Below are 27,422 nucleotides of genomic sequence, written 5' to 3'. Positions count from 1 at the left end.
TTGAAGATCTAGTGGATGATTTTTATTTATCATGGATAAGTGCTAGCGCCAATTAGCATAGCCACATAGCTACATGCTCGTAGCTGTTTACCAAGACACACCTCGACATACTGATAAATTAAACAACAAGAAACACTAAATCTGTGACCAATCCTTCAGAAAGGTCCTGCTACAGGCGCCTCTCCATCAGGATCAGATTCTGGATCAGATTCAGAGGGTTGAAGTAACGCGATCTCTGAGCAGCCGTGTATATTCAGCCAACATGTAAATATTAGATCAACGTGCTGGAGAGCCGAGGCACATCCACTTCCTGAGGGGGCGTGGTCAGAGAGAAAACAGAGTGTTCTGAGGAGGACTGAAGAAGAGGGATTTTCAGGCATGCCAAAATCTGATTTCAAAGTGTTTTTTTGAGCATAAACTTTAAAGACATGTTTTGGGGACCTCTTAGACCAATATATATTGATGAAAAAAGCGTGATATGTCACCTTTAAAGAACCTCAGGCCATTATCCTATTGTGATGACAGAATATACAGTGCTGTAAAAAAGTATTTGCCCCCTTCCTGATTTCTCAGATTTTTGCATATTTTTCACACTTAAATCTTTCAGATCATCAAACAAATTCTGATATTAGACAGAGATAATCAGAGTAAACACTTAATGCAGTTTTTAAATGATGATTTTATTTATTTAGGGAAAAAAAATATCCAAACCTACCTGACCCTGTGTGAAAAAGTTTCCCCCCCACCTTGTTAAATCACAAATGAACTGTGATTAACCTGTTTTTTGGAAAGCTGAGCTCACTTTCACTCTCCACACCCAGGCCTGATTACTGCCAGACCTGTTGAATCAAGAAATCACTTAAATAGAACCTGTCTGACAAAGTGAAGTGGGCGAAAAGAACTCAAAAAGTGACGCATCATGCCACGATCCAAAGAAGTCCCTGAACAGATGAAAAAAAAAAGTCATTGATATCTATCAGTATGGAAAAGGTTACAAAGCCATTTCTAAGGCTTTGGGACTCCATCGAACCACAGTGAGAGCCATTATCCACAAATGGAGGAAGATTGGAACAGTGGTGAAGCTGTCGTCTCTGATGGACATTTCTTTTCAGTATATATTCTTGTTGAAATTCTTGTACTGTACCCCTTCTTGTTTGCTGCTGTAACTCCATGATTTCCCCGTTGTGGGACGAATAAGGGAGTACCTTATCTTATCAAAAACCCTCCTAGGGACGGTGTTGTAAATTAGCATTCGCTACAAATACTATGATACTTGCATGGGATGGCTGTTTACAGTTTGTCTATGTATCTGTTCCTAACAAATAAACCATAAATGAATACATAAATGATGTTGATGTTTGTGTTTTCTTTCTTTTGTTATGTAAAAGGAAAAAAACAAGATAAAATTAATGTGCTGAAAAAAAAGAACACCTTCTCTGCAAAGCTAAAGAATGCAGCTGAGAAATAAACTTGAAACACATGAATAAAGATGAAATGATGGTGAACACTGTCATCTCTTTGACCTCTTGACCTCTGCCAATAATAAACTCTTTGCCTTTATGTTTTCCTGACACCACAACATCTCTAACTTGGACAGGAATCATGAGATTTGCTCAGAAGAAACGACACACCCCACTGTGGGCTGTTTTACCTCAGACATTGTGTTATACTGTTTTAGTAACAAACTGGTACATCAAAGTATAAAACTGCAACCTTCAGAGCTTGGTTATCAATATTTTTATTGAAGTATGCAGTAAGAGAAAGTGTGAGAGGAATGGAGGGTCAGGGGGACTGGAATAAGGAGAGAGTTTCGGAGAAGGGAGTGAAATGGAAGAGGGGGGTTATGGGTGGGTTCATGGGATTCAGCTCACTGCTCCACACCAGCTGAATGAAGACAGCGTGACACGTTGTTCTGAATGCGTCTTTTCAAGCCCATTCTCCATCTTATCTTGCTTCAGGTCCTTCTTTTTCTTTATGGGGAAGACATGAAAAATGTTTAGAACAGTTGCATCAAAAAACACACTTCATATCATCTGGCTCATTTCAGCCCATCACCCTCATTGATCCCCAGACAATCTGCTAATAAATGCATCCTTACCTTTGAGAAGATGCGTCTGAAGAATCGTGTGAATCCATTGCCCGCCTCTGTCTTTGTCACAGCATGGACTTCTACTGTGTCCTCCTCGATAGAGGAGCAAGTCTCTGGAGGACAGTGTGGGCTCTTCATGCTCTGTCCAGAGATTACATCAGCCTCAACGGGGTGGATTTTGTTCTTCAATCTGAAGAGCCTTCCCCTGGTGGAGATGGTGGTCTTGGAGCTGGCAGGGGTCACTGAGTCACTTTGTTCTCTTTGTTTGACCTCTCCTGCCTCTGCTTCCTCCTGGTGGGATGAATCTTTATCATCCGCGGGTCTTGGAGAAAAACTTATCACCTCCACTTGGATCACAGATCCAGCCTTTGTATGGCTCTGAGGTGAGGGGATTTTATCCTCGGGCAGTGGAGAGGGACTTGATCTGGCAAAGTTTGGACCTCATCGTCTGTCTCCTCTTGATGGACTTCTTGCTCCTCAACAGGAACTTTGATGCCTGCCTTTTTCTGCCCATTCTCCATCTTATCCTGGTTCAGCTTCTTCTTGTTCTTTATGGGGAAGACATAAAAAATGTTTAGAACAGTTGTATCAAAAAACACACTTCATATCATCTGGCTCATTTCAGCCCATCGCCCTCATTGATCCCCAGACAATCTGCTAATAAATGCATCCTTACCTTTGAGAAGATGTGTCTGAAGAATTGTGTGAATCCATTGCCTTTTTTGGTCTTTGTCTCAGCACTGACTTCGACTGCATCCTCTTCAATAGAGGAGCAAGTCTCTGGAGGACAGTCTGAGATCTTTATGCTCTGTCCAGAGCTTACATCAACTTCAACGGGGTGGATTTTGTTCTTTTTCAGCCATCTGAAGAACTTCCCCCTGGTGGAGATGGTGGTCTTGGAGCTGGCAGGAGCAGGGTCACTTGGTTCTGTTTGTTTGGCCTCTCCTGCCTCTGCTTCCTCCTGGTGTGATGGATCTTCTTCATCCGAGGTCAATATCTCATCTTTGGTCTCCTCTGGATGGACTTTTTGTTCATTAACAGGAGCATTGATGCCTGTCACAGTCCCAGCATCCTCTTCAGTCACCTTTGACATTGCTGAGTTGGCAGAGGAAGAGGAAGCAGAGGAGGAAGGTCTGTCACTCCAGTAGCATGTGGTCCTGCTGTCCCAGCTGAGGGAACCCCAAGACAGAGTGCGAGAGCGCTCCTCATTTATGAAAGACAAATTGAGACGGAAGTCCACGGCTTTATCTTCCAGAAGGTCGTCACACTTCATCAGCTCATCTGCCTCTTCGTCAATTTGACTGGAATCAGACATCTGGTGGACAAACACAAACATTTGCATTTAATATTTAGAGCAAGGTTCAAATCTTTGCAGTCATCACACACTAAAGAAAACCTGTGGAGTGTGTAACATGCAGTCAAACACCTCAAACATCTTAGAGATCTTATATTTATGAGAATCAGAGAGAGGATACAATGTAATGAAAGCTCTTCTCTACAACTTGCTCTCAAACTTTCTCCACCTGCAGGTCTGAAACACTTCAGTAGTGATGCAGATGCAGGATTTGATTTTGTATTACTGTTATGGATTTGTAAGGTGTTTTAAGTTTGGGGAGGGCTGCTCTGATTCTTTGCTCTAACATTAACTGAAATATTGTAAATTATAATTGATCTCAGATGTTTATTTCCTTGTTTCAGTGGGTATGCACGTGTTAACCCTTAAAACCAAACATTTGACTTCTCTCATATATATCACACAGTATATTCAAAAAGTGATGTTTAAACCCTCTGTGCTGCAGGCTGAGGGGACACAGTCCTGACGGCTTCTTATAGTCACCTTCTTGATGCCGGTGGAGGACGCTCTCCTGCTCTCCTCTGATTGGATGTCATGTGAAATCCTCTCAGAGATGTCTGAGGCAGGAGATGACCACACAGAGGTGGCTATGGACACGCGGTCCTCGTCCAGGGAACTCTGCGACAGAGAGTATAAGCTCTCCTTGTCTTTGGCACTGAAATCAGAAATCTGCAGGGGAACCACAAACATTGTTTAAGTTACTGAGGAGGAGAAATACTTTCAAAGTCTTCTTATGGAGTTTAAATAACTACTCATTGTGCAACAGTTACAAAAGAGAGGGATTTGATTCATTAGTCAAACATTAGATATTCAAATATTCTTCCATGTCCTTAGTCGTCTTCTCTCTGACTCAACAGTTCATTAACAAACATGTAAATAATAAACATAAATACACCGACTCTGAAGTTCAAATCTGATTCCCAGCTTCTGATTGAGCTGTAAAGGACAGGGTTGATGAAACCAGGTCCTGATCAAAAACCACTTCACCTAGACTTATCAGGTCTAGACTCCAGCCTGCTCTTAAACCTCCTCCCTCCTGCTGCTTCATATTGACACCCTTCTCTTAAAACCTCTACATCTCTTTCTTTAAACTTTGAACTCAAAAACAGTTTCAAGCTGAAGTGCCTGCAGCGAGTACTCACCTGTGTCTGTTCAGACATGTTTTAGATGAGCAGGTGTAACTTTTGTTTTTCTGTCTCTTCTTCGATCTCTGATCTCTGATCTCTCTAGCTTCAGGTTTTATCTCTCGTAGTTGTATCTATGTTCTCTCTCTCTCTCTCTCTCTCTCTCTCTCTCTCTCTCTCTGGTGTATTTCAGTTGAAATGAGCTCTGCTGTATTCAATCTCCAGTTTTATGCACTCCCAATGAACAATGCCCCTGTGACCCGGGTTCTATACAACAGTCAGGCCCCTGTGACCCGGGTTCTATACAACAGTCAGGCCCCAGTGTTGTGATTGAACTCTGTAGCTGTACCAACTTGTGCCCACAAACAGCTACAATGTGCACAACCTTTTAACTATGTTCAGAAGTTAATATCTTTTGCACATAAGATTAAAATGAGTGTGTAATATAAGACAAGGCAATTTAAGAAATTCCACTTCCAGAACTTCAGTTTTTATTTGACTCTGTTGAAGTTTCTCAGCTGTAGGAGTCCTGTTGTTTATTTGTTTACGTTTATTTGCACCAAAAACACCAAGACATGTATGTAAAAGACCCTGATTCTGGTTTCTAATGTGTATCATGTGTGCACACGACTCCTGATGTCCCCTAAAGCCTGAGATAGAAAGTCAGATGGGGAGCAAAACCAGCATATCACTGGGGTTACCAAGTGGGCTCCTCACTTCACTAACTCTGATGTCTCAAAGCGACCCCCCTCTATGCCAGCTCCCACTGTCCATCATATCCACTAGCAGAACACCCCTATAACCCAACCCACTGATACTACCTGCTCCACCACCTGGCCCAGAGCAGCCCCCACCACCTAACACACAACAAGAGGCGTCTGCAGCCAGGTGTTAGAAGACAGGGGAGGCAGAGCCAAGATGTGGAGCTGGTCTAGGCTAGAACTCATACCTGCCTGGTTAGGCAGTGTGCTCTACCTCCCCCCTACTGAGTATTTTCCTATTTCTGTTTTGGCCTTCAACTGATGTTATTCCTCCTCAACCAGATCCACTGACTAGTTTTAACTGCTTCGTCTGACATTTCCTTAGCCGTCTTTTGCTAACTCTGTCCACGCACTCCCAGTACTCCCAGTAATGAGACAGTTGATCTGTATATATGTGAAATACACACAATTAAAAATCAAAAGGAAAAGGGTGGGGTGGGGGGCCTGCTTCGATCTGGGGGTTTCTGGGGCTTTTCAGGGCCTGGGGGTGGCTGAGTGGTCCCTGCTTCACCTCTTTCACATTTGAGCTCTTTCTCTTTTCTCTCTGTTGAATGAAAAAAAGGAATGCAAGTACAGGTGGAAAAGCTAGCAACCAGGGGACAGAAATACATGGTAGGCTTGGCCTAATGGTTAAGTTGTGCACCCATATAGTGGACGGCCCTGGTTCCAGTCCAGTGTGTGTCCTCTTTCCCACGCGTAAACCCCCTGCTTTCTTCAAGTTTCCTCCTCAAGCCCCAAAAATATAACTTAAAAACAATATATGACTAGAAAAATGTATGCCCCCCCTTACCCCCCAAACATCAAACCTGCATCTCATTCAAAGATGCAAACACAAAGTCACCTCAACATGAACTGAGTGGCACTAAATCTGTAACCAAATCCCATTCCCACTGGAAGGCCTGATAAATGAACGTAAACATACATATATGACCGTCGTTATACAATGTGTTATACATGTGTTACTAACCAAAACCCCCACTGTGTAAAACCTCTGAACCATCTAGTGCATGTTCTGAGTCACACTGAGCCTCCTGCTGTGCAGCAGTCTGAAGGCCCACAGACAATAACAGAAGAGACAGTCAGTGCCCTCTGGTGGTCTGAAGAACATCCACAGTCAGGTTTGTTGTCCTCTTTCTCGGATTACTGGGTAGGGGAGTGTTGATTAAACTTACTGTTAATGCTCAAAAGGCTCTTTAAGTTGTATTTTTAAAGTCTAACATAAGGAGAGCATGAGTGGGTGCATCTTATGTCATAATCACTACCTTAGAGAGGTAATATATAGATCATTTTAGGTGTGACCATTTTCAAGTGTTTAACACCCAGAGGAAAATTTTACTGCTCAAGGCTTTCTCTTTTAAGTCTCCAGAGACAAGATTGAGATTCTAACTTCAGCTTCATTCAAGTTTCAAATTGTTCTCATTAGTTTCTCCTAAAATTCACTAGGAGAAAAAGTTGAGACCATGACATAAGTCTTATTTGAGACTTAAATGAGAGATCTCACTAATGGCTAATTTTCTTCTCTTTTTTTAAAATATATTTTTGGCCTTTTTGCCTTTATTTGACAGGACAGCTGAAGAGAGACAGGAAATGTGGGGAGTAGTGAGCGGGGGAAGACATGCAGGAGATGGTGAACCGGCCGAGGATCGAGCTGGCGACCTCTGCAACGAGGACTATAGCCTCTGTATGTGGGGCTCTTAGACCGCTGGGCCACCAGTGCCACAAAGAATCCGCATTTTAATTGTAATAATCTGGCTAAATCTGGTCAGCCCTTTTTGCGGCCCACATTTTAAATAAATGGTCTGTCATACCTGGTATGAAATCTCTATCTTTCGCAATTTCTCTCAAACACACAAAATCTTTGTGAAGTTGTTTTGTTCCAAACAGACTTGTAAAGGAAGGACCATATTGTGAAGTCAAAGAAGAGATCATTTGACATCTAAACAGCTGATCTTGCAAGTGGATCAAATGTTTTAATGAGAATTGTAAGTTTGTGGACAATTACATTTAAATCTTAATTTTGCAGGGCACTATAAATGTTCATGAAAAGATGAGCTCAGGCTCTTTCTTTGCTCCATCTGAGCTCAACTTGAGACACAAAAACTGAGTCTGACAAAAACAAATGGATGAGGTTAGATTGAGAGAGCTCCCTGATTTCTCCACCTGTGCTCAAAAGGAGTCACAACACTTGAGAAATACCTGAGAATCATTTCAGATTTTGACCAGATCTCCTTTTGAACTGAAAGGGAGACTAAGCTGAGACTTTTTGAAACTTTTTTTCTGGAGGCAAGAATGAGAACCAGGAGACATAAGCTATAGTCTCATTTTGCTTTCAAACAGATCTCATTGTTGTCTAGGAGACATAAATGAAACACCTTTTAGATCTCCTCTCTAAATTTCTTTTCCTATGGGCAGTTAGTAGAACCTGTCCAAAAATGTGGTTTTAATTCATAAATTAAACTGCCAACATTTTATCACAACTTGATACTCCACAGGTGAAGAGTTTGAGGTTTAACTTTGAATAGCTTGTTTTGTTTTTCCTTGTTTGCTAGTATTTGAAGTCCTAAGCAGACATGCATCCATGAAGTCACTGCTTCTTTCCTCCATAGGTTAGCACTGTTGCCTCATGGTGAGAAGGTTCCTGGTTTGAATCCCCGGCCTCAAAGGAACCTTTCTGTGTGTGGAGCTTGAATGTTCTCGGTGTCATGGAATTTTCATAGTCTTATATATATATGTATGTAAGAATGTTTAACTCTTGTATTCTTCAAGTCTAAGTGTCAGGGGCAGAGTAACTTCTTCTATGTCAGCTGTGGCTACGGGGGGGGATAGACAAGACAGGGTCAGTGTAGTAATCAAGGTCTCTCCCCCTGTTCCTGTCTTTGTCTGTGTGTTGTGACCAACTTACTGTCTCCAGACTAGAGCACAGCTCTTCTTCCCAATTGTTTTGTTTCCTATTGTCCAAATATGGTTATCTAACTGTAGTGACGACAAGTGTGACAAAAGAGGGAGACTACAGATCGTCTGCAAAGTTATACATTAAATTTTAATAAGGTAAAGAGACCAACATTGTGAAGTGTTGATGAGCCAGGTAGTCAGTGTGTCAGCAGTGTTTGAGTGTGAGAATGGAAAAGTGTAAGGCGAGGGAAGAGAGTGAGTCTGTGTGTGTGTGTGTGTGTGTGTGTGTGTGTGTGTGTGTGTGTGTGTGTGTGTGTGTGTGTGTGTGTGTGTGTGTGTGTGTTATTTTCTGGGTTTAATGTATGCATTTTTACTTGTGTGATATTCTGATTTGTTGGTCCGTTTACTTGCACTTTTGTATAACTTAAATATGCTCTTGTGATGTATTGTTGTTTTCATTGTCATGGTTTCATGATGTGCTGTTTCCACATGCTATTTATCTTGATCGTTTGTTATGAACTCTATTTTGACCTGCCGGGGAATACGGATGAAAATTAGCCTTATGGCTAAGTAACGTACTTTATTAATCCCCAGGGGGGAAATTCAATTTTTCCACTCGTGTTATTTTTCGGTCATGGTACACGAACAGTTTTTTGGTATATATACATACAATAATGCACACACATGCAGTGGACATGCACTTTGGGAGAGATGTGAGGATACTGCCATCAACCAGCGCACCCCGGGGTTCGGTTGGGGGTTCGGTGCCTTGTTCAAGGGCACCTCGGCAGTGCCCAGGCAAGTGAACCCGCACCTCTCCAGCCACCAGTCCAATTGCCAAACTTCGTCCATGCTGGGACTCGAGCCGGCGACCCTTAGGTTCCCAAGCCAAGTTCCTATGGACTGAGCTACTGCTGCCCCCTAACTCTGGCATATTTAAATTGATGCGATGCTGAAATGTTCATTAATATATGATGTCCTTTTAAGACACTTAAATATCAATCCCAACACACCAAGACCAGTTTTTGGATTATAAGGCTGTTTCTAATAGCAAAGTACATTGGAAGTGTATCTGGCTCTATCTGGTGGTTTAGGGGCCAAAGTAGACCTAAAACCTTTTTTCCCTTGATTTTGAAGGTAGAGGCTTGGATTTATTTGGTATTCATGGGAAATGCATTATAACATGTCAAGATTACAGTTCCTCCAAAATATGTATTTATGGTATGAGTGAATTAGGCCCTGGACAAGAAAAAGGTATAAGAGAGCTGATTTGATCTTTATGACTAAAATTTACATTACAATTTACAACATACACACACACACACACACACACAATACACTTTGAACCACATCCAACCACTTAAATATCAATCCCAACACACCAAGACCAGTTTTTCTGGTTTATAGCTGTTTTTAATGATAAGCAGATGGCAAAGCACATTGAAAGTGTATCTGGCTCCATCTGGTGGTTTAGGGGTCAAAGTAGACCTAAAACCTTTTTTCCCTTGATTTTGAAGGGGGATGCTTAGATTTATTTGGTAATCATGGGAAAATCATCATAACATGTCAGGATTACAGTATATCGAAAATATGAATATTTACGTGTTTATAATGGGAGTAGATGGGGGACCAAAATTGCCTAAGACATAACTTGTGCGAATTGGTACTCCTATGCTGTACACTTTGCAAAAGAATGGGAAAAAAAAATTCATAAAGATTTAAAAAAAAAAAATTCTCGACAAATCCTCATACCCATTAAACTGACCGATATATTGAATAGCGAAAATATGAATGTACACTTTTGGTACCTGGGGGGCTTCGAGGGTTTTAAATAATTAAATACAAATTTCAAAACGGCTTGCTACTTACTACCCATTAATTTAGTATGTAGTACGTATTACATACAGTGTTTGAAGGTAGTCTGTAGTATGACTGTTCTGTTGGATCTGGTCTGCAGGATGCTGGGTCAGATGTTACTGGATTTCCGGTTTCAGAAAGCAGAAGTAAACAACGGCCAAGCGGATAGATAAACTGCTTCTTTAGCATCACTTATGATTTAAAAAGTTAAGTAGTTCATATAGAATTTAATAATTTTCACAGCACCTAAAAACTGAGTGCTCCATCACAGACAGAAAAAAGAAGAAGGGGACCGTTAGCGCTGTGCATTGTGGGAAACAGTACGCAAGGGAGACTGGTCTAATGCATACTGAGACATTTTCCTGAATCAGTAAGACATCCGTGTAGCTTTGGTATACTGCAGATTTTGCTCTTGTTCACATACTACATACTGACTTTTAGCCAAATCAGTTCGTACTGCTAGTATAGTAGGCGGTTTTGAAAAAAGCCTGAGAGTTGTTTGCAGGTCTGCTCTGATCCTCCTGCGCCCAGCATGCTCAGGTGTGCTGCATCACTGACGAGTTCTCTCACTGAAGGCTCCACCCACATCCACCTAAAACAAGAAACAGAGCCATCAAGCACAAGGGAAAGGAAAAATCCCTGAGGTCGGCACAGGATGCAAATGACTCCTAAAACAAAAACACATCACTGAAATGATCTCCTGGGGATGGAACAGGATGAGCCAGAATGCAGCCTGAGATCCTCAGGCAGAGCGTTTACTGTCAAACCAGGTCAGCTCAGCAGACTCAGTGATCAGTTTGAGATCTCTAATTCTATCTGAAATCTTTCTCTGACTTCTCCTGACTCTAATGAGCGTCCTGTTGTTAAACACTTTGATTTTATCCTCTATATCTTTGCGTCTTTCTTTGTTTCATTCTTTTAAAGCACTCTGCAGTGTAGAAACAAGCTCTACACAGAAGTTTTTCATCATGACATATCTTATAGGGTGAATTACATGTATTTATTGAATCTATCAGACCTGTTGTGATTTGAAAGCATGTTTGTTGATGTGAAGGTGACAGTGTAGATAAGATATGGAGTGTTGTGTTCATGCACTCATCTTTAACACGGTTCACTTCCTGCTGGTTTACACATTTGCTCCAGTTTGTTAAAGCTGCTGAGAAGTCTTCATTCAATCACATCGATCTCTGCTGCAGAGAAAACACTGCAGAGGAGTGTCTACATCTACACCTGCTGCTACACTGTGTTAGACTGGACAACACAAAAGATACAAGGATGCTAAACATACAAGTTTGAAGGATGCATAAAATGTCAAACATGCCTCTGGATCATAGCAGATGCTGAGAGTTTGTCCCTAAGGTAAAGAAAGATTAAGTGGGAGTACAAATGTATTTTCTCTCATGCTATCAACCTAATAAATCAGCCTTGACTGTTTGACCCCAGCTGTAAAAATCCCTGTGATGGTACTTTGACTTGTCTCTTTTACTCCTAACACTCGTCCTGAACACCTTTTCTCACACGCTGTCGCTCGGGTTGAGCAGGAAATGTGAAAGTAATACAAAGGCTTTTCAATATGTGATCAGGCTTGTTTCTGTACCCTAAAACCAACTAAACACCAGTTCTAGTCCCAGCCAGTGCCAGGACTAGAACTGACAACCCTCTGGTTCCAAAGTCCCTCTGGACTGAGCTTCTGCTGCTTCTAGAGCTACTACTCCTCCACATTGCTGAGGAGGTTCAGGCATCTGATCAGCACCTTTAGGGATATAAGATAAGATATTACTTCATTGATCCCCCGGGGGGGAAATTCATATATCTCGCCTGGCCTGGGAGCGCCTCAGAAGGTATGTACTGGAGGCTTTTTGGTCTGCACTCGTCAGTTAAGCCCCAGGGGAAATGGCAAAATGAAAGGAGAGGCTCAAACTAAGAGATCCTGAATGGTACGTGAACGCTGCCAATGTTAAGTGCTGCGAACAAGCATACCAAGAAATATGGATCACTAATGGAAAAACGCAGAAAGTCCCCATACAACTTGACATAAAGGAACGCTATAGTTAGCCTGCTGAAGGTTTTACCCTGACCTCTTCTTTTTTTTACTCTGCTTCATTTTTGCACGACCAATTCCTGTCTGACTGAATGTTACACTCCTCCTCTCCGCCTTCTTCTGAGAGGAAGGCGCCTGAAGGGTGGTGCAATAAAATAATTTTTAGTTCCGGTTTGAGGACTGGTTTCTTGCATGCTCTACATACTTCCAGCATATCCTTAATCCTGCCTGGGACATAAGAAGTGTTTTGGTTGTTTTGGACATCCTTGTAGAGATTTGTCCGTAAAGATGCCGGAGTGTGGTATCCTGTTCAGCCTCCTCTCAGCCCTGATCCTGCTCACCTGTATCCTGACAGGTGTGCGTGGATGTGACTTTGATCAGGCGGTCTGCGGGGCCGCAGCCGAGGGGGACGTGGTGGTCGGGATAATGTTACCGTGTCATCAGAAAGTGTCTGCTCTTCAGGACCGGCTCATACCTGAAAGCTTCCACTGCTCTTAGTAAGTAAAGAATCAGATGTTTGTGTTATATGACGTGAGTGTGTCAGGAAGTCCATTTCTTGAAGGGTTTTCTTCCTTGTAATATAAACTGTCTGCAGACTGTGTGCATTACTGTTTATTTTTACTACTTTTGTTACAGTAAAATATTCTAATTAAATCCGTGAATTTCTCCATAAACTTATTTTCTATTCATACAGCTATATCTGCTAACATTGCACATTAGTAAGTCACCATTTATCACTTTCTAATAAGTAAACCAGGCCAGCTGTAAGGTCTGTCTGTGCCCAGGACAAGGCGACTCATGAGGGGCTCCCCACCACCAACACGCACGCACGCGCACCCACCCACACACATACACACTATCTATCATAACTGAATGGCAGATCTAAATGTCACATCTAACAGTCTCTTCAGTAATCTTTGTTATTTTCAATGTCTGTGTCCATAAGTTTTTGTTGCTGGCTGTAAGTTACAGAGGTCTCGTATGGGGCGCTGTTTGTAGAGCTGTGCACACTGAAAATAACAGCAACATTTCTTCACATTTAGTTACAAAACGTCTCTGAAAATATAACACAGCACATTTTAAAGTTACGTTTTTATCACATTTAGAGCAATATTTGTAAAATTTTTCAAATTATTTTTTCTTGCCACAAACATATTTAAGATAATAACACTTTTAAATTTAAATGTTTAATCTAAATCTGAATGATAAATATAAAATCTAAATGTTCAACATTAAAGCTAAAATTAAAATCTAAATCTAAACGTTAAATCTAAATCTAAATATTAAATAGAAATATAAATGTTAAATATAATTGTTAAATATAAATTTTAAATCTAAATCTAAATATTAAATTTCATATCTCAATGTTAAATCTTTGATCCTAAATATTTAGCTGATATTAAAATTCGCACTGCCGCCTAGCGGAAATACCAAAATAAAAGCTTAATAAAGCGATACAGACTTAGCCATAGCAACTTAGCTTGTCTGTACCATAGACTGGGTCAGTTCTGTCTCTGAGTGTTGTGAAACCTCTTTGTGGACTCTAAAACTGCATATACAGCATTTAACCTGTAGGAGTCAGTACCATAGACTGTAACTAAAAGGTCAGTACTACAAGACTATGATTGGGATATCTGTGTCGCTTTGTGAAGCTTTTATTTTGGTATTTCAGCTAGGCAGCAGTGTGAATTTGCATATCAGCTAAATATTCCAAGAGTACCCTACTGCAGGCAAGATGGCGCCGCCACAACATCCACACCGGAAGTCCATACCGAAAGTCCATATCGGAAGTTACAAAGCTAAAAACGTTGCAATAACATCCAAACCGGAAGTCAGTACCGGAAGTTACAAAAATAAAAGCCTTCACAAAAAATAAAAGCCTTCAAAAACAGGAACGTGAACGCAAAATAAAAACCTTCAAAAACACGTAGGTTTACGCGTAATTCTATGAACTTTTTTGCACTTACATTTTAATCGTATCAGTATTATTGACTAGTTGATTGACTCCAAAAGTGTATAGGCTGTTGAGAATTCAAGTTACTTAGAAGCCTGCACGAATCACTAAGTTATAGTGTTAACGTCTCAGCCATGCACAGCCTTTTGTTCCGAGTGTGTGTTGAAATACTTAAAGCTGATTATGATGCTGCCGTGATGACATCTGCATATGCCTCTCTTGTTTTGTCTGGGTCATATGTTATTTTATGTTGTGTTAGCCTGACTGTACCTCACCTGCCCACCAGTTCCCTGTGGTGTGTGTCCTGCCCCTGCACACCTGCTTCCCTTTGACTGATTCCCCCAGTGACCCCTCTTCCTTTCTGCACAGCTGTTCCCCACAGGTTCATTATGATAACTGTGCAGCGTGCAGGAGTCTCTTTCCATGGGGACTTGTCACATTATCTAAGTTTGCTGTAGTGTTTGTTCCAAATTACCTTGCATGCTGTCTGCCTATGTGATCACATGTATAGATTAATGAATGAATGAAATACAGATCCAGAGTAGATCCACAGTCACGAGAGAAGAGCAGAATGTTATCTATGGTGCAGGGGCGAGTGGAGGAGGAAAATGTAGAGGTGTGTGGTGACTGTTTCTTTTTTAACATAATTTGTAACACGTTACAATGACACAGTGACAGGGGTGTTCATTAACCACAAGAACAAACGGAGGGAATGGTTTCTCCTTCTATTTTGAGACATTAGATGGGCGTAAACACTCTGAGCTTGTCAAACAGTTTTATTCAGATTGAATGCTTGATGCATGTACACCAATGTCTTAACAAGATCACTTTATTTGGCGTCCATGAAAACATTGAAGTTGGAACCTTCAATTAGAATGACTAGAAAAACTGCAAATGTATACATAGCTACTGTTTCTTTCCATCCAACCCCTACTTGAAATGTAGAATTATACTTTATTTTATGTTCTTTTAATGTTATATGTATGATGTCTTCACTTTTTTGTATTGATAATGTTGTACTTGAAAAAGAACAATGCACTTTTGCTATTACAAACTCCAAATCAACATAAAATATTAGGACTAAAATATTTCAACTTGAGGCGCCACTGTCAGCCACTGATGATAGATGTACAGTACACATTTCTGGGGAGCCTCTGTTGTTTTTGTGGTGAATATAGATCTCTGTGTACAGCTTGAGTGTATTTTCCCTCTTACTTACAGTCTTTTCCTTCTCATCCCCTTCCCCCACACACACTAACACTCTACATTATTCTGTTCTTCATACACAGCGGGATCTCTCTCACTCACTCTCTCTATCACAATTAGCTTTCTGCTAATTGATTTAGCAGCGACAGACTAATGCAATCAATACGCTACACGAAGAAGAAACTTCCAGTTCGAAGCATCCGGCATTGGGTAGAGAGGGGGTTAAAGAATCACTTCCGGTATGGACTTCCGGTATGGACTTCCGGTGTGGATGTTGTGGCGGCGCCATCTTGCCTGCAGTAGGGTGCCTCTCAAATATTCAGGATCGTGGAGCAACATTTAACATTTATATTTATATTTAACATTTATATTTATATTTAACATTTATATTTATATTTAACATTTATATGTATATTTATATTTAGCATTTGGAGTTAACTGTGATTTTAACTCAATATATTGGTCAAAACAAAATTAAATGTGAAGAAGATCACAAATATTCCTCTTAATGTGATAAACAAGTGACTTTTAAAAATTTACTCTACATTTTTATGACATTTAGGAGCTAAAGGTGGAGAATTGTGTGCACAACTTTACAAACGGCGCCCCATACTCTCGGAGACAGTGATGTAGATTATTACATTTCCAGTGGTATTTGTGTCCACTGGTGACCGGAGTTGGTGCTCACAGATACTCCCACTCCGTGTTCATGTGTACAGCTCTCTCTCTCTCTCTCTCTCTCTCTCTCTCTCTCTCTCCCTAGTAACAAGTGTCACAGGTCAGTAACAAGCCTCACCTGTGACACCTGCTCGGCTGTCATCTCCAAGCTGCGGCTGAGTTCCTCCTCTCCTCTCATCCATCAGAGCTGAGAGAGGATATTTGGGTTTTAGACGAGCAAACAGACATTTAAACAAGGCTGAATCGGCTCTGTGTTTAACTGTCTTACCTGGTTGAGGATTATCTTGGGTCACCTTGTTTTCCACTTCACATCATTCAAAAAAAGTGCACGTAAATTCCCTTACACCCATCCTTTCATTTTCTCTTTTCTCTCTTCGTTTTTGTGCTCCTGATTTCTGGCACAGGTTAAAGTGACAGTCCACATTGACAGGAGGAGGCAGGGTCAGCAGGAGAACTTTTGAATGCATGCGCTGTGATGGGCCAAGTAAACCATAATAAATATTACACTTAGAACCTTAAACCAGTTTTATCATGATGGTATAAGTTTTTAGTAGATTGAGCATTTCGGGGTTCAGTGTCTTGCTCAAGGACACTTCGGCGTGAAGCTGCGGGAGCCAAGATTGAACCGACAATCCTACGATTGATGGACGACCAACTTTACCCACAAAGTCACAGCCGCCCTAATTACCCAGGAAAACTATATGAATATTAGTTAATTAATGCAAAACTGTTTTATCTTTTCTTGACTTTCATGGACTTTCAGTGTGTGAAAAAATATGTTATTTCAGGTTTTATCGATTATTTCAACAGATGATAAAATATTACACTATTGATCCTGGGGGGAAATGCAGTTGTTGCAGCAACCCAGACACAAGTACAATCAAGATAAAGTTTCAATAAGTAAGAAAAATAAGTACAAATGAAATAGATAAATAAAGATAAAATACTAATTAAAAAAATCAAGATTTATTTAAATGTTAGTGTAAATAGCAGTAATGACAGACGGTAGTAAAATTGATTCAGTAGTGACAGGTTGACATAAGATATAAGATAAGATAAGATATACTTTATTTGATCCTGCATTGGGGGAAATTCTTTTGTTACAGCAGCTTATAACACGGGACAGGGGAATACAACAATGTGCTTACTTACTGTCACTGCAGTAACTTACTTAGTTAAAAATATAATAACAATAAAGATCGCGAATACAAGCGACCAAAACGAGCTTTCTCCGCAGGGTGTCTGGGCTCAGCCTTAGAGACAGGGTCAGGAGCTCAGACATCAGGAAGAGGCTCAAAGTAGAGCCGCTGCTCCTCCGGATCGAGAGGAGCCAGATGAGGTCCATCTGGTCAGGATGCATCCCGGACGCCTCCCTGGGGAGGTGTTTCGGGCATGTCCGACTGGAAGGAGGCCACGGGGAAGGCCCAGGGCACGCTGGCAAGACTATGTCTCTCAGCTGGCCTGGGAGCGCCTCGGTATCCTCCCAGAAGAGCTGGTGGAAGTGGCCGGGGAGAGGAGTGTCTGGGCTTCCCTGCTGAGGCTGCTGCCCCTGCGACCCAGACCTGGATAAGCGGAAGAAGATGGATGGATGGAAAATAAATAGAATAAAATAAAAAAAGAATGAAATAAAATATGGCAAATATCACAGATATATACACACTATGTACACTTCTATCTGATGAATAGAAAGTGTGGTAAGTTATGGCACAGATAAAATTGCACCAGGTTATTAAAAAAACATACACAGTATGAGAAACCAGTGTGATCCAGATGTGAGATTGACAGAATACATGGTGTGATTATGGTTCGGTTATGACAGATTAAGCAATATATTAAATAAATATTGGTATATAATATGACTAAGTTGTAGTAAACAATAATAATGTAATATAACATAATATTATATTACAATCATTATTATATAATATAATGTAATATGCATTATAGTGTCATCGGTGGGCACAAAGGAGCGCCTGAAGCGTTCAGTCTTGCACAGTGGTGGGATGATGTGGTGACTGAACGAGCTCCCCATCAGCCACAGCTCATCATGGAGAGGGTGAGAGGGGTTGTCCAGGATGGCTCGCAGTTTGTCCATCAACCTCCTCTCAGAAGCGATGTAAGATCAATCAATAAATCAGATAAAATTTGTCATTTCTTGGTAAATTATTACAGAACATCCTTTAATTTTCAAGAAGCCTCATTCACAGTTTGACATATGTTATGTTTTAACCCAAAAAGCAGGAACTTTTATCCACAGTCACTGCTTTGTAAGAAACTCAAAGGTTGAGCCTCAGACAGCCCACAGCTGATTTAACTCTTGATTATATGAATGAAAGTAATCAAAGCAAAGACTTTACGTGAAACCCATTATTTTTAGGTCAACTAGAGGTGGATTTGTTCTCATGAGTGTAACATCACCTATAAATTCTGTGTCACAGTTACCGACAGTTACAGACTCTGAGCAGACAGGGAAATGTCACCCTACCTGTGCATGTTTTTTGGCGCTGGTGTTTGTGAGTTAGACATTTTTGCAATGACACTGACTTAGAGAGGTGTCAATTTTCCCCCAAATGAAGCATATTAGCTCATTTGAAATATGCAATCACCACCAGAGCTCACTGACCTTATTTGCTCTGCAGCACAGTTTGGGGATCATTTAACCCTTTGCTGTGCTTTGTGAATTAAACTGCAGCTGTTTTCTAAACCTCCTACTATACTAGTTGTACGTACTGATTTGGCCAAAATTCAGTATGCAGTATGTGAACAAGAACAAAAGCTGCAGTATGCTAAAACTTCCCGGATGTCGCACTGATTCAGGAAAATTCCTCAGTATGCATCGGACCAGTCTCCCTCACGTACTGTTTCCCACAATGCACAGCGGGAACGTTCCCCTATTCTTTTGTCTTCTGTTTTAATGGGGGGGACTCAGTTTTTAAATGATTAAATTCCATATACACAACTTCTTAACTTTTTAAATCATAAGTGATGCTAAAGAAGCAGTTTCTCTATCAGCTTGGTCATTGTTTACTTCTGCTTTCCGAAACCGGAAATCTGGTGATGTCTGCCTCAGCATCCTGGAGACCAGATCCAACAGAACAGTCATACTACAGACTACCTTCAAACGCAGTATGCAGTACTGTCTGGGCTATTTTGGAAACAGCCGGTGTCTCTTTGTCTCATTTGCACGTTTAGCAGGCACAAACGCTGCACAGTCCTAGTGTGAATCAGGCCCTAAGGGGTTCCACTTGCAGGAAAGGGAGGCAAAGCTACTTGTAGCTTATCTTTTCCTGATGTATTAGCTTTATTTTTCTGTCAACTAACCTTTTTCAGCATTGTTGATGTTTCATTGATAAGATTCTACTTCTTGAATTTTACTCTTCCAGCTCAAGGTATCAGGTTGGGGTCCACTTTGATGTTCCACCTTGTCACAGTGATTCTTTATCTCTTCATCTTTGCAGTTTCGATCTGGAGACCTTCATGTTAACTTTGGCCACCATCCATGAAATCGAGGAGGTCAACTCATCAGGCTTCCTCCCTGGAGTGCGTCTTGGATATCTGATGTGTGACACGTGCTCGTATGCCAGCAAAGCTCTGCAGAATGTGGAGCACATGCTCGCCGTCAACTCGTCTCTGAGTGTGAAGTGTGACTACTCCAACTTCAGACCAACAGTCAAGATCATTTTAGGAGCGTTGTACTCTGAAGTGTCCATCGCTGTGGCCAGACTGCTGAATGTCTACATGGTCCCTCTGGTGAGTGTCTGACGCTGGGTGTGCATCAATTATCTCACCACCAGTTGTTTTGTTGTTCTCTAATGTTGATTCATCTCCTAGTTTCTATAACAGATCTGAGCTTTAGATCTCATGTAAAGCCTCTTAAAGGTGAACTAATCCTCGTGCCATGCTGTGCACAAACTTTGCATGTGTAATCCTTTGATACCTGAACTCATTTTTACACCAGCACATTGTCCCATACCGCCCCCTTTTGGAAGTCATACACATCCACAGGGAAACCATATTCTCCCACCTCCAAATAGGGACTGGAATAATAAGAAATGGAATTAGCATCAGACAAAACAGCAGGACACCCTCCAGAGAGGAAAATAATGATACAATACTTTTCCCACATTGCCCGACCCTAATGAAAAACATTTTCCTCCAGAAGAAGATAACATTTGCTCATGTGTACATGGCTTGTGGAGAACTGAGGACTACCTAGTTACTGATTTATTGAGACAAAATTTAAAATGATTGTTATTAAATAAATATTTCATATATAACTTTTGGGATTCCTAAGTCTCAGTAGGAGCCACTGGCCCTGAGGTATTCTGACAACATCATATGTGGCCCTCTTTGAAAAATGTTTGGGCACCACTGGTCTATGGGCTGAACAAGCTCCGAGCTCTGACTTCCGTTACAGGCCGGATGTCGTTGTGACGTAAAAAAAAAACTGAAAACTGACATGCCAGGGAAACATATTTCAGGTAGAGAACCATTAAAAAGTTGATTTTGCATGATATGTCACCTTTAAGTGAAATTTATTTTGTTAAGTATTTTGCGCTTTTGAAATATTTATTACTTTTGGCCTTCAGGGCCACCGTATTATTTCCTTTATTAGTTCAAATTTGTAACATGGTGTGTCAAAATCAGGGACTTAGTGAGACCTTTGGCTGCTCTAGTTAGATTTTGGAGTCTAATTTTACAGATGATAATTCACATTTTTGAAACAAGCTTCTGATGTCTTTATTTTAAGTTGATTTTTAGTGTATTTAAAATGATCTTTGTGTCATTTCATACCCTCATCAGCTGAGCAGCACATCATCTTCCCCAGAACTGAGCGAAAAGACACGCTTCCCAGCTTTTCTCCGCACCATCCCCAGTGACATCCACCAGACCAAAGCCTTGGCGAGCATCATGCTTCACTTCGACTGGAACTGGGTCGGGGTCGTGTACGGGGATGATGATTACGGCAGAGCGGCTTTCCAGAGCTTCCTGTGGGACGCCGAGGCAAACGGAGTGTGCTTGGCCTACCAGGAGGTTCTGCCTCATTACCTGGGTCACTCAGACAGCAGCCGGCGCATCAGACAGGTCGCCCAGCACATCCGCTCCTCCACTGCTCAGGCGGTCCTGCTGATCCTCAGGGCAGAGCTGGTCAGTGCCCTCTTTAAGGAAATGATCAAGACCAACACCTCTAGGACCTGGGTCGCCAGTGACTCCTGGTCCAGCAGTTGGTCCCTCGCCAAAATGGATGGCATCAATAAGGTCGGAGACATCCTGGGCTTCACCTTTGTCGCAGGCAGGAGTGAATCATTTGATAATTATCTCAAGAACCTCACAGCAACCCCGGGAGGACACAATCACTTCATCGAAAAATACAAGAACCTCAGATTCAACTGTACTCCAGAGTGTTTCTCAAGCCAGCCTCCACCTTACTGCCCTCCAAATGACCTTCTGAGCATCAAATCTGCTGAAGCATGCACCATCACGGATCCCCAAGAGCAAAACGATGACTTTCTAGTGACTGCTCTGGATACAAGCAAGGCCTTCCCGAACAGGATCGCTGTGTGGGCCGTCGCTAATGCTCTGAAAAAGCTACTGCAGTGTAACAGCTCCTCGTGTTCTGGAGAGACCGACTTCCCACCATGGCAGGTAAGAACGGATATCTATGAGGATGGTTCAAATTAAAAGCCCTGACTTGTATTACAGGAATTGCAGAGTCATGTGTGTCTTTACATCCTGTCCTCTTCTTTGCAGCTTCTTAAAGAACTGAAGACGGTCAAGTTCCAGCTCGACAACCAGGAGTTCTTCTTTGATGAAAATGGTGATTTCTTGAACGGTTATGATGTGCTCATGTGGGAAGAAGAAGGAAACCACAGGAGAATAAGAAGGATTGGGAAATACCACATCGAGGGTGAACGGATTGAGCTCCTTGAGAAGAATTTAAACTGGATCTCGTCGACCAACAGCACGGTGAGGTTACAGAGCTCGGTGAAAGTCAGAGTAGACACTGTTCAGAGAGTCAGTGCTCAAAGGAAAGGGACAGAAAGTATGCAAAGTGGTTGCCTTCAGAATAATACAGCACACTTTAAACAGTCCTTTTGCATGTTTGCACCTGTCTCAAACAGACAACATACAGTCCTACAGTTTTGTTTTAATGTGAAGTAAAGGTCATTAACAGGGCTTTGCTCACCAACAACTGTTGCTAGTGGTTTTTAAAGTTACAAGCAGCTGCGTATTTTTGGAAGCCAATATATTGTTGTTGGGAAATGTCAAAAAACTATCGGGCGCCATTTGTAAAGCTGTGCACACTGAAAATAATAGCGAATTTTTAAAAGTCCCTTTTTTGATAAAATTTAGAGGAATATTTGTGATCATTTTCACGTTAATTTTTTGTGATAAATACATTTAAGATAAATTCACTGTTAAATCTAAATGCTTAATCTAAGTGTTAAATTCAAATTGTAAATCTAACTGTTAAATATAAATACTAAATATAAATGTTAAATGTAAATACTAAATATAAATGTTAAATGTAAATACTAAATATAAATGTTAAATTCAAATTGTAAATCTAACTGTTAAATATAAATACTAAATATAAATTTAAAATGTAAATACTAAATATAAATGTTAAATGTAAATACTAAATATAAATTTTAAATTCAAATGGTAATCTAACTGTTAAATATAAATAATACATATAAATGTTGAATATAAATACTTATTAATATAAATGTTAAATTCAAATTGTAATCTAACTGTTAAATATAAATACTAAATATAAATGTTCAATCAAAATGCTAAATATAATAGTAAATTCAAATTGTAAATCAAAATTTTTAATATAAATACTAAATATAAATGTTAAATATAAATACTAAATCTTAATGCTAAATATAAATGCTAAATATAAATGCTAAATATATGTAACTTATAATATGTAACTTCTAAATTTAAATGTGAAATATTAAATATTGAATATAAATATAATGTTTGCGATCCTACTTAGTTATCCAATTTGCATATATATTTAGGTTTAGATTTAACATTGCTCTAAATATGATTTTTTTTTTTAAAAGTGACTATCAAAAATGTAAACTACATTCTGTGGAGAAATGTTAAACGGTTTGTAAACTGCTTTTCCTATTTCTGGCAGCTATAGGTAACATGATGTTTAGAGACAGTCTGCAGCCTCGACATACAGATGCATTCTTTGGTAATAGTAGCCTTGCGTCTTTAAGTAATAAAATGTCTCCATTAAGTTGCAGAGTTGTAGAAAGAACAAGTAATCCAGAGGTGACCTCTGTTCAGACTGATCACTTACATGCTGCTGTCTTGTCTTCTTCTCTCAGACTCCTCGGTCTCGATGCTCAGAGCACTGCGCCCCTGGCTCGGTGAAGAAGATCCTGAATGTATCCTGCTGTTATAACTGCACTCTATGTGCAGAGGGGACCTTCTCAGATGACTGGGGTACGCATGACTGACATGTTGATTCTGGTTTCTATTGCAAATGTAAACCAGCCTGAGACACTGAGGCTTCCACCAGACCTCTGAAGATGTGGTTGTATCTGACACCAAGCTTAGGTTATTCGTTAAGTCCTGTAATTCTGAAACAGATATTAATACCGTCTAATTTTTACTATTATACCAACGTAAAGAGTTTGGTATTTGTGACAACCTTTAATTCCATTTATGTGCTGGTGTTTTGACTATAGCAAATTGTTCTCTCAGCTCCAGTTTACAATTTTCAGTCAATCATGTAGAATTAGTTTCATAATATATATATATGTATCTTTTCTATCGTATCAAGTTTATTTTATCATTTCACAATGTAACGCATCGTGACACATAACATCGTATTGTATCATGCCGTATCATATCATTTCATACCAAATTGCATTGTGTACCAAAATATTGTATCTAACCACACCCTACTGTATAGTATCACATTGTATCTTATCGTACCGTATCACATTGTATCATATGTTAAACATATAGTATCGTATCGCATTACCTTATCATATTGTATTGTAAACATACCGTATCATATCCAATCATATCATATCGTATTATATCATATCATATCATATTGCATTGTAAACATATAGTATCATATTGTAACATATTGTATCATATCCAATCATATCATATCTAATCATATCTTATCATATCATATTGTATCATATTGTATCATCATATCGAATCATATCAAATCATATCATGTCATATCATATTGAATCAAATCATCATATCAAATTGAATTGTTTTATATCATATTGTATAATATCGTAGCACATAGATTTGTATGTTTTCAAATTTTATCATATCGAATCGTATCACATCCAATCGTATCACATCCAATCGTATCATATCAAATCGTATCATTCTGAATCGTAGCATATCATATCTTATCGTCTAAAAATCTCATTCTGAATTGTATAGTATCCTTTCATATCGTATCAAATCGAATTGTATTATATCATATTTCATCATATCGAATCATATCATATTGTATCATATCGAATCTTATCATGTCAAATTATATCATTCTGAATCATATCATATCGTATCATATTGTATCATATTGAATCAAATAGTATAATATCAATCATATTGTATCATATCAAAAATTTTATCGTTTCAAATCCAATTGTATTACATCATATTTTTTCATATCGTAGCACATAGAATTGTTTCATATAAAATCGTTTCATATCGAATCGTATCATTCTGAATTGTATCGTATCATATTGTATCATATCGTATCATATCATATCATATCGTATTATATCATCATATCGTATCATATTTTATTATATCATCATATCACATTATATTGTATCAAATCTTATTATTCTGAATCTTATCGTATCATATTGAATCAAATCGTTTAATTCCCAAACATATTGAATCATATCGTATCATATTGTATCATATCATATCGAATCATATCAAATCATATCATATATCGTATCATATCATTTTGAATCATATTGAATATAATCGTATAATTTCAATCATATAGTATCATTTCATATCAAAATTGTATCGTATCAAATTGAATTGTATTATATCATATTGTATCAAATCGTAGCACATAGAATTGTATTATTTTCAATCTTGTTGTATCATATCATCATATCATCATATCATCATATCGTATCATATTGTATCATATCGAATTGTATCGTATCAAATTGAATTGTATTACAGCATATTGTATCCTATTGAGGCATATAGGATTGTATCATTTCAAATCGCATCATACCGTATAATCATGTATGTATCATAATGTATCACAATGTATCATGTACTAGCATATCGAATCATATATTGAAATGGATCATTCTGAATTGTATCATATCATAACATATTGTATCATATTGAATCATATTCTGAATCGTATCGTATCATATTGAATTGTATCACATCGTACTGTAATGTATGGTATTGAATCGTACAGTATCATACTGCATGGTATCAAATTGTACTTTATCATATTGTATCACATCCTGTCACATCCTATTGCATTGTACCGTATGGTATTGAAGAGTATGTTATGATATGGTAGACTTTTCGTATTGGATCGTATCATATTGTATTGTATCACATCCAAATGATACCTCTTCCACTTTCTCTTTCATATTTCTGATGCTCTTCATTCTAATCTGTCGTGTTTTTATGTAAACCATACATCACTTTCTCCTCCAACAGATCTCAATGTCTGCAAAAAGTGTCCCAATGGAACGTGGTCTCTGAAGGGTTGGACTAAGTGCAGGCCACGATGGGAGTCCTTCCTGCAGTGGAGTGCTCCTCATCCCATCAGCATGATGGTAGCTGCAGTTTTTGGTATCCTGCTCTTGTTTGTCGTCCTCATCGTCTTCTTGGTGTACAGAAACTCTCGTCCTATGAAAAGAGCTGAGGTGAGACTGTCCTGTGTGATGATGGCCGGTCTAACAGTCAGCTTTGCGAGCGTCATATGCTTCATGGGCAGGCCCAGTGTGCACCTGTGCCGGGCCCGTCAGGTGATGTATGCCATGGGCTTTACCCTGTGTGTGTCCTGCATCCTGGTCAAAGCTTACCGGATCTTCCTGGTTTTCCTTCCCTTTGGTCAGATCGCACACAGGCGGCTTTTCAAAGTTTACAAACCGCCTGTCATCATCATCGTCATGACTTCTCTGCAGAGCATCATCTGTCTTCTCTGGCTTCTGTTTGACTCTCCGGATATAGATAACACTCCTCCGTCCCCACAGAGCATGAAGAAAGTGCTCAAGTGCAGTGAAGGCTCTACGTTCATCGGTTTTGGCTTGATGTTGGGCTACATCGCTCTGCTAGCTTTGATCTGCTTCCTCTTGGCCTTCAAAAGCAGGAGCGTTCCTCAGGAGTTCAGTGAGACGGGCTACATCATCTTCAGCATGCTGATGTATCTGTTTGTGTGGGTGTGTTTCATCCCTGTCTACATCACCAACAATGAACAAGCGACTTCAGTGCAGGCTTCAGCCATTCTGGTTTCCACTTACGGCATCATCTTCTGCCACTTTTTACCCAAGTGCTATGAAGCCCTGTGGAGGACCGAGACAGACATGCTGGGGAATATTCTGAAGAGATGGAGAGACATGTCTCGTCCAAACCTCGACTCAGACACAAAGGTGGACATTGTAGTCAACTCAGCGTTTCAAAAGAATAATAGGTTTTCTGTGACAAGTACAACAACCATCCTGAGGAGCCCAGACACGCTGAGTCCTTATCCTGAGGTGTTCACACAGCCAGCAGCCATTGAAAGGATTCCCCCTCATCCTCTGTCTAACATGCTCGAGCCAAGAAGGATCCGGAGACGCAGGAGTGTATCCTGCTGAAGCTGGTTCGGATAAAACGAACACACCGTACTGATGTTTTATTGTACTGTGCTTGAATGCTAATCTTAATCTATTGTCTGCTGAAAACTCTTGTATTCTTCTACAAATAGAAGACCAAGCTGACTCTTTGTATTGTATACAACTAACAGTGATATTAAACAACAATGTGTTTTAAAGTCTGAATTGTCTTCATCACATGAACAATGATTAAAAACAGAGCTGACTTGATGTGTCAACGTAGTTTTGTCTTAATATTTACATCATGACATGCAAAATGTTTTCAACGGGTGAAAGGTCAAGAATTGAAGCCAATGCAGAAGTGTTTAAAACTGCAGTTCATTGATGTCCCCATGAGGCTGGCTCCAGAAGTACTGGAAACCACATACACACCCGTTCAAAAAAATTCAAATATATTGAGGTTACAAGTTTTCCATTAGGAGAGGCACAGCCTACTTGACTGACAGGCGGGAGCACTGTAGCTGTGGGAGGAGTCTCAAAGCCTGCCTTGTTATTCCCTCCAAGCACAAACAGACCCAAGTGGCTTTCCTTTTACGGATGTATTTACAGCTTTGTTTGAAAATCCACTGTGAAAACTTGTTAGCTGTATGCTACA

At 40.0% G+C, this 27,422-nt stretch overlaps 2 protein-coding genes across 3 annotated transcripts; one reads left to right on the top strand and one right to left on the bottom strand.

Moving 5' to 3' along the window:
• Positions 1–1,862: 1,862 nt before the first annotated feature.
• Positions 1,863–4,699, bottom strand: LOC117824623. The gene is made up of 6 exons (XM_034700157.1): positions 4,586–4,699; positions 3,927–4,112; positions 2,766–3,404; positions 2,509–2,637; positions 2,099–2,380; positions 1,863–1,970 (listed from the first exon to the last, which is right to left on the bottom strand). The coding sequence occupies exons 1-6, from the start codon at positions 4,601–4,603 to the stop codon at positions 1,863–1,865; spliced, it is 1,362 nt and encodes a 453-aa protein (XP_034556048.1). The 5' UTR covers positions 4,604–4,699.
• A 5,974-nt stretch (positions 4,700–10,673) lies between these two features.
• LOC117823697 (G-protein coupled receptor family C group 6 member A) lies at positions 10,674–27,045 on the top strand. Of its 2 annotated transcripts, XM_034698923.1 has the most exons (7): positions 10,674–10,847; positions 12,474–12,615; positions 19,415–19,706; positions 20,760–21,602; positions 21,708–21,923; positions 23,306–23,423; positions 25,668–27,045. In XM_034698923.1, exons 1-7 carry the CDS (start codon positions 10,784–10,786, stop codon positions 26,807–26,809), a joined length of 2,817 nt encoding a protein of 938 aa, XP_034554814.1. In that variant the 5' UTR covers positions 10,674–10,783; the 3' UTR covers positions 26,810–27,045. The 2 variants fall into 2 exon arrangements, with proteins under 2 accessions (XP_034554814.1, XP_034554815.1); XM_034698924.1 differs by lacking the exon at positions 12,474–12,615.
• Positions 27,046–27,422: the final 377 nt, after the last annotated feature.

The sequence above is a fragment of the Notolabrus celidotus genome, chromosome 13 (assembly GCF_009762535.1).
Source record: "Notolabrus celidotus isolate fNotCel1 chromosome 13, fNotCel1.pri, whole genome shotgun sequence".
Lineage (NCBI taxonomy): Eukaryota > Metazoa > Chordata > Actinopteri > Labriformes > Labridae > Notolabrus > Notolabrus celidotus.
Note: the sequence above shows the minus strand (reverse complement) of the source record. Positions and strands in the feature narration are given on the sequence as shown.

Bases quoted from the DNA above. Each gene is read 5' to 3' on its own strand.
- LOC117824623 (XM_034700157.1), bottom strand. The intron at 2,638-2,765 runs GTAAGGATGCAT...TTCCCCATAAAG, and splicing joins TCAGACACATCTTCTCAAAG to AACAAGAAGAAGCTGAACCA. The intron at 1,971-2,098 runs GTAAGGATGCAT...TTCCCCATAAAG, and splicing joins TCAGACGCATCTTCTCAAAG to AAAAAGAAGGACCTGAAGCA.
- LOC117823697 (XM_034698923.1), top strand. From the start codon at position 10,784: ATGGAACAGGATGAGCCAGAATGCAGCCTGAGATCCTCAGGCAGAGCG. The intron at 10,848-12,473 runs GTCAGCTCAGCA...GTATCCTGACAG, and splicing joins AGCGTTTACTGTCAAACCAG to GTGTGCGTGGATGTGACTTT. The intron at 21,603-21,707 runs GTAAGAACGGAT...TCTTCTTTGCAG, and splicing joins CCGACTTCCCACCATGGCAG to CTTCTTAAAGAACTGAAGAC.